The following is an 11,386-nucleotide window of genomic DNA, read 5'->3' as shown; positions in this document are numbered from 1 at the left end:
AGCAGGACAGCCTGACACAACCACATGCCTTTCCATCCCGCAGCAGAGCACAGATGCTGCCGGTCTAGCGCGGATGCTTAAGACAACAAGCCCAGTCAATCTGCAGATGAATCTAGGGCAGAATATAACCCTTAAGCTATTTTTACCCTGGGGTTGCTATCTATTTGCAAAATGTTGAATGGGTCCCAGAGGTTGCCCTTCACTTCAGCCAGATGCAAACTGGAGAAGAACCCCTGGTACCACAGGAAGACAACACAGTGAGAAGTATCATAGCAAAATGAAAATTTTAAACACTTCCTTTTGGAAGCACGAGACAGAAGTGGGAGAGCTCCTCCTCACATCCTCCATTTGTCTTCTAGGCTGAACATCCAGCAAAATCAGCTCAACCTGCAAGTGTTTCAGTGCTGATAAACCCCAACTAAAGGGGTTCTACCAAAATGTCAGCACATATTTGTTACTTTGCACACCAGGACATTCAGCCAGGTTAACTGTGTGCTCCCATTTGCCCTCACATAGTGTCATTGGTGCCTCGTGCTTGGCACCAGATACAAGTAAAAAATGTTCTTGAGGGGCCAGCAGTAACTTCTGTACCCCACAGCTAACTGATGTCTAGAAATTACCCCAGAAAACTGAGGCCACATATTTGTTACTAAAGGCCACGGGCTCAAAGTAGAAAAAACCAATGACATTAGAAGAACATGCATTCAGTCCTGAAATCATCTTTAAATTATCTGAGAAAAGCTTCAGCAAGCACAGATTTCACAAGCATGAGCTTTTCTGTATACCTGCTGGGCTAAGCACCACCTGGACCCTCCTTCAGACGTGCTGCCAAGCAGTGAGATAGGAGTACAGTGATTTTGCACAGCATTTTTGGTTTTTTAGCTAACTTGCAGACAGAGAATCTGTTATTCACAGGAGCTTGAAAAACTCCTTAAGAGTTTGTTGGTTTATCCCCCACCACCATCAGGTGCCTCTTTGGTTGGACAAAACCAAGCCCCAGCCCTGCAGTGACGGGGCTGCGTTAAGGCAGGGGAATGATTTCTTCAACGTATTGCGTTGTCAGAACTTACCGGTAAGTGTCCAAGCAGAGATGAGACACTATCAGATACATAAATAATAATCCCATCAGTGGTAAGAGCAATGAGAAAGCCATCTAGTGCCTAATGATAAAAGGCAGGCAAAAAGAAAAAAATAAAAATAATTATGCAAGGGAACAACTTAAAATATAATAGGCTAATTTATTCTTTGGTGATGCTTCTAACAGCCTAAAACTAACATAAATCAATTAGGGAAATGATAGTTCAATGCAGAAAAATAAAAATGACACATGCTGTCTAATTCAACCCTCTTCTCATATTCTTATTTGCTCATTAATACTAAATTGACTTGTATTTTTCACCCAGTGAGTATTTATTTAACATGAAGCAAGACAGTGGTGGTTAAAATTTCTACACCCACACAATCCTGGTGACTTCAGTCACTTCATTATGTGTTCTGAATTACACAACAGTTAACCAATTCAGCATGTAAGGAGATGTTAGATACCATCACGGCAAACCCAGCATTGTGGATGGGCGGATGGATGGATGGATGGGCAGATGGATGGATGGGTGGACAGATGGGTAAGTAGAGACAGAAAAATTACACAGTGTTGTATTTTTAGCAATTTATGGACAATATGGACAAGACCTAAAGCCTTATTTATTTTGCTTAAAGCGCTCATTTGTTAGGCTTAGTGACACATCAACAATTTTAAAGTTCGTTTTGTTTCCCCTTTCTTGTTCATAACGGTTCCTGTCCCGGAGTCACAGGTCTCTGTCCTTTTTAAGTCACTGCACGCACTTTCCTCTTTGAGTGTTCTCACTATTCTCCACAACACCTTCTTGTACCGTTGACTCTGTCATACTCTGCCTTTGATGAAAATAAGCCCTCTCTGGAAAAAACCCACTGATTTTAAGTAAACTGGTCAATGGTCTGATGTAGTCCAGCAAGCCAACAGTTATTAAAGGGCTCTCACTCTCTCCCCCACCACTCTAAGGGTTTCATTCAGCTGGAACAAATGAGCTTGTTTGGTGAGAGAAATTCCCAGAAAGAATGAACAGACTTTTCCAGGGAGGTGAGTCATGACATCCTGATAGCTAAGACACTGCAGCACCTCCCAGCTCAGCCCAGCATACACCCTTCTGGTGGGGCAGGGAGCAAGGGCTGCCCACGCAGGGCAGGAGACGTCCTCGCCAGAGGAGCAGGCAGCACAAACCCAAAGCAGCATCCTTACAAAAGGAAAAAAGGTAGGCTCATGGGGTGTTCCTAGATCAGCTAAGCATTTTATAGGTGACAGTATCAGAGCTGTTCTCCCAAAAGCGCTTAAAGGCAATCCAAGCCAAAGATCCAGCTCACATCTCAAGTACAGCGCCGCAGAGCGAAGTGAATGCTGCCTGGCTAATGGGATGTGGGAGGAAGAGAGCTGCTCTGTTCTCTTCAGGTCCTCTCAAGTTTTTGCTAAACCTGCTAGCTCTAGCGGCTCTTCTGAGAAGGGAAATTCTCTTTTTCCTCTCTCACCAGGCCAAATCTGGGCCAAATTAGTCTCCATTCCTAAATGAAAAGATGTTTAAAGGGAAGCAATTATATTTTTAATTCTGTGTCTGCAAAGCATTTAGCACAACACTGGTCTCTGTCAGGTTTGGATGACTTATGCCAGCAGAGTAGAAATCATTACACTAACATTGGGATCTACAGGTGAAAAGGAACCATATCTCAGAACTACTCCACTGAACTGATTACTTCTCACTAATCTATGCAGCTTTAATTTCTTCTTACCTCTAACATCAACTGGGTGAACTCCTCGTTGCTAAGAAATGAAGGCTTCCAGTCCTGTCTAATCTCACAGGCTTCTGTCTGTGCTGTGATTTCTTAAAGAGAAAACATCAAAAAAGCAACATGACTCATGCTAGTTGGAATTCTTTTTTCATTCTCAAGTAACACTAGATTTCTTTTAAGAGGCTTTCAGAGGAATCATCCTCAGATCATTCTCCACACAAAGCCTTCTTGTATGCAACAGTCATTTTCCATGCCATCACGATGCAAATGCATTAGAAATCAAGAAAAGGAAGAGGAGACATTTTGGGCGGTCTGAAGAAATTCTGCAAAAATTAAGGTCAATGGGCTAATTTCGGAGTAGCTGAGCGTCACCGTAAGCAGAGGGTGTCTGCGACTCCTGAGCTGTTTCAGCAAGGCTCATGGGAGTGTGGACAGGCTGCACCCAGCCATGTCCTACCCCGGGAGACCTGGGAATAGGGCACAGAAAACCCCTTCCCCTGGCTTTTGTAGTGCGTGCAGTTCCTCAGCTCTTCCTCCCTCGGGCTCATTTTGGGAGTGTACAAAGCGTGCCTGGGGGTGCGGAGGCCAGCAAGGGAAATGGAGCGATGCTGCTACATTAAAAAGCATACAGTGCTGCATCTTTTCCAGTATATCTATGTTTAACTGGTCAGAACTGTATTCAAACCTAGCCCATCTCCTGAGGCCAAATGCTACACCTTGTTCTGCCCCTCACTTAGGTTCATGTCCTCTCTGGAGGTCTTAGATGCTTGGAAAAAAACAGTTTTCATCTTCCAAGCAGCAACTGGCTGCTGAGCAGATGCAGAGTGAGTGCCTTCAATGGGAGTAGGCCAGCATCCTCCAGTACCTTTCTGTTTCTGTAAGAAGTCGATGGTCCTCTGCAGTATTGTGGACTTGTCCATCTTGAGAGGGTGGCCGTGGCCCTGCAGCATCGTGCAAAGCTCTTTAATGAGGACATTGAACTGGTCTCTCCTCTTCTTTTCAGATTTGTTGCGTGATGCCCTGGGTGACGGAAACATAAATGCTGCTAAGTAAACGAAGGACCTACAGCTCAACCCAGGGAGAGGTAAATGGCCCTGCCTCAGAAGAACACTTTAAATACAAGAATCTCAACTCTGCTAGGACTGCTCATTTGTTTAAAACTTGGCTTGGGTGTAAGTGCCTTGCTGGTGCTTAGAGTCTTGCAGCAGGACTGAGCTCACTGTCAGCAAGGAATGCCTGGTGGTAGCAAATATGATTTACGTTCTTTTGAGCAAGACTGTATCCTTACATACATTTCAGTGGCAGTTCCCATTGTTTCAAGAGTGGTGATCACAAGGTGAAGGTGTTATGGGTGAAATTTTTCCAGCAAGAGTAGTCCTGGCATCTACATGCTCAGGTTTTGCCCACCTGATTTTTATGAACTTCTGTTTTGCAGTTAGCACACACACATATAAAGGTCAAAATGCAAAGGATTCCTTATTCCCTGGCTTGTACTTGCAAAAGTAGCTTAGAGACAGACAACGCTGTGCAGAGACTTCCCAACTGCAGAATGAAGTCAAGCATGTGCTCTTGTATCTGGTTTTGAAAGTCTGCTGCCATGATGTATGAAACTGGGAATGTTAAAGAGCCTGGCTGCAGAAACCACAGACAAGTTTCCAGCTTGCATTAATACAATTTAAGAATGTTTTATTAGGGTTTTCCCCTCCATTAAAAACAATAAAGGAGAAAGCAAACCCATTCAGTTTCTCCCAAAATGCTCTTTCCAACGCTCATATCTGAGATAACCCTATTTTCATACAACCTCTTCCAGTAGTAATTAATTTTCTTTACAAGTGTATTCATGATGATACATGCTTCCTGTGATCTAGACCGAGTGCGGTATGCAGAAAGCATTTCCATTCATATTCAGGTTGGCATTTGGAGGTTCTCAGATCCAGAATTTACGTTTGCAGCCATCTCTGTTTTGGCACTTGTGTACGATGACTAATTAGAACTGAGCCAAATGCTCTTCTGAAGGGAGACTAACTCACACCTTTGCTAAAGCAGGACTGAGCGCTAAGTTTCACGGGGAACTCTACCCCAGGTGGGCAGCACTGCATGATGTCAGAAAAATCACAGGTCAGGAGTCCTGCATGAAGATAATAAATAGCCATGGGATAACATGAGATTCTGAGGGCATGACAACGTAATTTAAGGACCAATGGCTGATTAACCCACCGTAGGGGTGGTCAAACACACTATGAGAAGCTTGAAAATGGTGACTTAGTTACACTGTTTGTAGTCCACCCTACACAGCCTGTAAACTGCACAGTGGTTTTCCCTCTGACATCAGTACAGTCCCAAGTACTTTTTCAAGCATCGGACAACACAGCATTCACAATTCTCCCCCCAGAGAGCTTCCATTCTCAGTGCTCGGTGCATCCCTTCATACCTCTTTGCCCTGTCCTTCTCATCTTCATCCATCAGTTCGTTTACACAACACAGGGCTCTGGAAGGAAAAGACAGATGAGGATGTCAAAATATGGAGCTTACTGGTTTGTACTTTACGACCTCCTGAATGTTTCAATCTTCCCCTTCCCAAACTCCACTCTGGTTAGGTAGTTTCTTGCTTGTTCTGTTGACTCTGATGTCTGTACCAGGCAGCCCCGTGCCTGGTCGTGTTCTGGGAAATCAAGTAGGCTGCCAGCTGATTTTAAGCATTGCAGTGCTTGAAGAGCACCTGAGATTTCTTTCCCAGTGCAAGGGCATAGGATGAAGAAGGAAACTGTGCTAATCCCCCAAAGGATTAGTATTAGGCAACAGCAGGGCACTATCAGGACATCTAAGAGATGATATGACAGGCTCATCCAAAGCACCCAGCAGCTAACGACTGCTCCTTGTGTCAGTGGACTTCCACCACATCACCTGAGCTGCGTCCTACCGCTGGGATTCATGCCCAAGACTTCACATTAAAACTTCCTCACCTGGCACCAACCAGTGACAAGAAGGGAATGTGGCCTGGGTTCCCTGGGCTCTATATGTCCCTGCACCAGAACAGTCACTGTGGGCTGCTGTCTTTATTTTGACTGTTCTTGCAGCACAGGTAAGGAGCACAGTTGGCAACAACTCCCGAGTAGGGACACGGTACTCTCAACCCCCATGAAATGATGGAAAATTCAACACGAGGTTAACTTCTTTACTGGTGACTTGCCTTCTGTGGCTCAGATGGGCTAAGTCCAAGGGGCAGGGAGCCAGGCAGATGCAGGCGAGCAGCTGCCACGCCTCCACGCTGCGCCACCCAGGCCAGCTTTGCTGGGTTGTACCCCCTCAGACACCTCCAAAGAGGAGATCGCACCTGTCCCCAGCACCAGCACCAGTCTGCCCCCAGCTCTAGCGAGCTCTTTCACTGGCAAAACCCTCCCACCCCGCCCAGCACCCAAGGGGCACTTTTCAGTGGGTATATCCAAATGTTTTTCCCTGCTTGGAGACTACTCCAAGCTGAAACAACTTGGGTGTCTATAAAAGTAACAGGAAATAAAACCACCCACAACTGATAGGAAGTCAAAGATGCTCCTCACAGTAAAAGGTACAAAAATTTACCCTCTCTTTCCTGCTCCAGGGCAAGGATCTCCCTCCCTGCAGATGACCTGGGCAGAAGAAACTGTGATTTCTTTTGTCCCAAAATAGGAATGCACTCTGTGGGGAGGGAGTGGCTCTCCCTGCCTGAGTCACTGAAAGCTACAAGCCAAATTCAAAATTACCTGTTCTATTCCTCAGATTCATCAGTCCAGACTGACGGAATGGGATTAGCACTTCTTATCACCATGTAAATAGAGACAGAATAAAATTAATCCTGGAAGGAAAAAGCAAATCCAGTTAAAACACAGTTGCAGGCAAGTCTTAGCCAAGAGCACAGCAATCACTTCAAGCTGAAAAAGTCTACCACTGTAAACTGGACACGTGCTCAAGTATAACTGGTGAAAGCTCAGCAATGCCTCCAGGAACAGCAGCTGGACCGTGTTCTGGGACTCCTGGATCTGCTGCCACAGAAGAAGCCAGGGAAGGCCAACTTGACCTCTCATGTCCAAAAAGCTCTGTGGCCCAGCAGGGTGGAGGAATGGTCCTACTAGCCTGGGGCCACTGAGGATCAGTTGGAGTCCTTCCAAAATATGGCAGTTTACCTGTCATTACCTATGAAAACCAGTGAGTATGATCCATACTTCATCTATCCAATCTTGCAACAAAAAAACTCCTTCGAGATGAACATGATCACCTAAAGTCAGCACGGGCCACAGCCACCCACCTGTGGTTGGATTTAAGGCCTCCCACTACAAAGTGATGGGACACACACATCTCCTTTTTGTTTGCAATTTAACTTATGAACACCCTGAACTCTTGGCTATACCCATACCACAGCACCTATCACTCTGAAACCATCACTGTTGAAATTTGTTTGGCTTCAGATGAGCCATATTCTCGGGAAGGATATGGATGCAGCCAGACTGTCCGTGCCTGACAGTAGTATCTCCAGTAACAGCTAAATGCTGGGCTTCCAAATTTAACAAGCTTTTAATGCCCTTGAAGTGACCTCCCCACTTCGAGCCCAGGTTCACGGCTGTTTCTCCTGTTACCATTAGTTCCAACATCAGCTCAAGACACTGCAAAAAAGTCACTGCCGCTACCAGGGATTACATATTTGTAACCATGGTGAATGAGCAAATATACCCCCCCATTTTTGATCAGCTAAAGGACTAGCAAAGGACTTATCTATTTCTCCAACTACTGAAAACACCTCAAAGGGAAGGAAAAACAAGGCAGCGGCTGAAGCACCACTGCAAAGAGACACACGTCAGGCACGCAGGTTGGAAAGGGCAGCTGGGACGTGGCAGGGGCTGACAACGTGGGGTTGCTGCTAAACACCACCAGCAACACAGATCCCGACCAGTGAAGAGTGCTTTGAGGGGAGGTTTATGTGAGTTATGTGAGACAACAGGCCAAACTCCTGCCCACTGCAGCTAAATGAAATGATGTCGGTCCATTTGCTCAAATAAATGGGCTCTGATAAAGTGTGATAGGGTGGCTGTAGATGTAATATGGAAGATACCTGCAAGAAGCTTGAACCTCCTGACACAGCAGAAGTACAGGAGTAACATATTTTTTTTGCTTAGGGACAGGGTTTAGTGGTGGGATGGCAGGGTTAGGTTAATGGTTGGACTTGGTGATCTTAAAAGTCTTTTCCAACCCAAACAATTCTATGATTCTATGATTCGATTCTAAGCGATCGTTTTCAGTTTGGAACATGAACTTCCATGGAAAATCTCACGTAATTCCTGATATCCCCAGTGAAGCTGCAACCAAAACCAACCCCTATGTAACAAGTTTAAACACAGTGGATCTGCTCTGCTTCTGTTCTCACAGTCGTTGTACGCTGGTCAAGTTACAAGCTTTACCCTAGTTCAAAAGGAGCGTGTGATCCTATTTGGTACCCTGTTGAGCTGTCATAGACCTGAGGTGCTCATCTTAGCCACTGCTGCTCCTCTGTCGGTGCTGCTTTATCAATATCATACAGTTGTTTCTCCCCCAAGAGAACGACCCGTACAGAATTTTTGCTAACTCGTAATCATTTCAGAGAAAATTCTTTTTCAAGAAAATTTTCAAATTTTCAAAGAAAATTCTTTTTAAAGCCATGGGTTAAAGTACAAAAAATATCCGTGAATATGCAAACAGATCCATCACAATTTTCCAGGAAATGTGTTTTTCTATACAGGCTTAAGTATGCAGAAATTCAGCCAAACAAAAGGCTTCTTCCCAAGCTTTGAGTGCAAAGCTTTACGCACAAACCTTCACACTGCCTTGCCTGTAGGTTGTCTAAGGACTGAAAACTCCCGGTAAGCCTGGCAGGTTTTCTACCTTGCACGCGTGTTTGCCCTCCCAGCCAGCCTGAAGAGCAGTAAGTTGAGGGAAGCTGTTTGGTCACTGCTAGAGACAATGGTGCAGTTAATGCTCGCTAAGTCTAAACGGGGAAACGAAGCCCAGGTTCCCTGGTCTCCAGCCGCAGCTATTGCATCCCGCTGCCGTACGGCCGATGGGAGCCGCAAGGGGCAGAGGAAGGAGGCTCCCCAGGTCAGTCCCAGTGGGACAGCCCCAATGAACGGGAGAGGTGACCTCCGCCAACACCAGCCTTCGAGTCTCTAAGAGAATAAATAGCAATAAAAGAATTCCCAGGCCCAAACACACGGAGAAGCTTTTTGCATGATGCAGCAGGATGGTGAGCTACAAAAAGTCTTAGTAGGAGACACCTAAGGACAAAATATTCTTAACCGGATTAAGCACTTCAGGACTACATTTAGCTAAGTGCTTTTTGTCTTGTTATGAGCCAGAGCTAAATATAGTAACCAGAAGACTTAAGAATAGTTTCATAAGGGTTGTATACACTCCTCAGTAAGATAAGGCACTTAGCACTACTGACAGCAGTATGTCTGCATGTTAAGAGTATTTTAAATAGCTCCAGATAGAATCTCTTTGTCCTTAACTGTATTAACCAGAGGGATCAACATTTATTTATTGCCTCCTGAAAAATCCTCTCCTGCAACACTTGGAGAGAAGGATTCCTGAGCTCTATGGGCAGGTGAAGAGAGAGGACACTTGGCAGTGCCAGTAGCATCATTTTTCACCCCCACCTAGAGTAGGTGAGGATCAGCCTTCCCACAAAGAAATGTACGTCCATCATAGCCCTCTGTGAAAAGATTTTTTTTTTCCCCTTGTACAGGGAGTCTCAAAAAACACTCAGAGCATTTTATATTTTAGACTTTTCAAATATCACAGTATTTGAAGTTGTTTCCAGGGTTACAGAAAGGGTAATGTAGCAAGACAGCCTTAACAAGACAAATGGACTTCTCAGACACACAGCTAATAGTTAAAGCACTACTCCATGCTGTCTGCAATATTCTGGCACAGTTTTTACTGAAGAGAAAGTGGGAGAGAGAATTTATTAAAAATTCTTTGTTTTGCAGAACTGCCTGACTTCAGGAGCGATCTAAACCTGCAAACTTTTGACTAAAGAAAACATTTATTGCTGCAAATCATCAAATATTAACATTACCTTACGATAATTCTTAATGGAACATCACATCAGTAAGAATTATCCCCTGAAACCAATGGTTTCTATGAGTGCTTCATTACAGCTTTAATTTTAACTGTTTGGTTATGTCCCTGATGGCAAGGCAAAGATCACTCTGTGAGAGTAACGCTGCACGTTTCTTTGTGATCAGCAACAAATAAAGCTTTCATCGGTCACCTAAAAAGGGTCCCTGAACCCAGCTAATTTAGTTGCTTTTCCCAACTATATCAACTGGTCTAATTAAAAATATTCTCTATGCATAAAAAACTTTGTGGTGCTTGTATTTAAATTTTCACAAAATTTTGCATTTGAGTAATGTGCAGCAGTTAGGAAGTCTTCAAATCGATACTGTAGGAAATATTTTAATTATGGAAATGTGCTGTGCTGATAATTTCCACGGATTTTACATGCAACAAATTCAGCAGAGAGCCCTCAATTACAAGATGCAGCACTTTGTGGCACAATGCAGTCATAAATAAGTGAGTTAATGCATTCTCCAGCATACGATTTATATGTCAATATGCCAATGTTTCATTCTTCTTCAGGCAAGAGGAGGGCATGGCTGTGGTTGACAGCTAAACAGCTGATTTAATTTTTAAAAGGCAGAATTTAACCTTTTCAGCAAAGCGCTACTGATTCAATTATAAGATGCTAATGTAAATGACATTTGAAAAACCAAACAGTGGCACTGAATCTTTACGGCAGCTCAGCACAGAAGTGATCACCACGTCCATCCAGGGAAAGCCACGGCAGCGGCTCCCACAGCCCTCCGCTGCAAAGGTCGTGCTCTGATACTGAGCAGACTCGATGACAAATGCACCCACCTTTGGGACAAATGTTTCTGGACAGGCTTCATCCCAGCACTCTGGCAAGCGGGCAATAGCAGCAGTAGCTGCTCTGTATGGCTATGGCACGACCCTCTGCCAGGGCACCCCATGCAGCGCTGCCCCACCGCTGCTGCCTCGCAGCTCAGCGTGCAAGCACGACGCGGAAATGCAAAGACTAAACCAGATGTGGCAAGAAAGTCACATCTCTGCATTATTTGACCAGCTTGCTTAATTTTTTTCTGCTTGCGTTTTACCCTCTCCTTTCCTTGCCATGCCTTGCCTTCTGTTCTTCACCCTTTCCTGCTCTGCTTTCCCTTATCCCTCTTACTTAACATCCATTGGTTTGCAATTTGGAGAATTGGATCCTTCGTGAATGTGATTTCTCTCCATCTTGTTGTTTCTTATGTCATTTGCCTGCATCCTTCCATTGCTGTTTCTTCTCTGTGTTCTTCACTTTCCTCTTCTCAAAAGAGAAAAAAATGTTGGAATGATCTCAGCATTGACAATCAATCAGCCATTGAACTGTGGGAACTCTTGGCTTGCCCAAGTCTGAGGCATGCATGACTGCCAAATTCTGTTTAGAGACGCACTGCCTTAGGGATCACGCTGGTGCGGATCAGATGGGTGTCTTCCACATAGTTGG

At 44.7% G+C, this 11,386-nt stretch overlaps 1 protein-coding gene across 1 annotated transcript in view; it reads right to left on the bottom strand.

Moving 5' to 3' along the window:
• The window catches only part of PASD1 (PAS domain containing repressor 1), a 27,614-nt gene extending 21,031 nt beyond the window's left edge, over positions 1-6,583 (bottom strand). Inside the window, 5 exon segments of the mRNA XM_035891945.1 lie at positions 1,071-1,160; positions 2,818-2,909; positions 3,683-3,837; positions 5,249-5,305; positions 6,558-6,583. Coding sequence (XP_035747838.1) covers positions 1,071-1,160; positions 2,818-2,909; positions 3,683-3,837; positions 5,249-5,280 — 369 coding nt within the window. The 5' untranslated portion in view covers positions 5,281-5,305; positions 6,558-6,583.
• Between the last annotated feature and the right edge of the window lie 4,803 nt (positions 6,584-11,386).

The sequence above is a fragment of the Egretta garzetta genome, unplaced genomic scaffold (genome assembly GCF_000687185.1).
Source record: "Egretta garzetta isolate BGI_Z169 unplaced genomic scaffold, ASM68718v1 scaffold53, whole genome shotgun sequence".
Lineage (NCBI taxonomy): Eukaryota > Metazoa > Chordata > Aves > Pelecaniformes > Ardeidae > Egretta > Egretta garzetta.
Note: the sequence above shows the minus strand (reverse complement) of the source record. Positions and strands in the feature narration are given on the sequence as shown.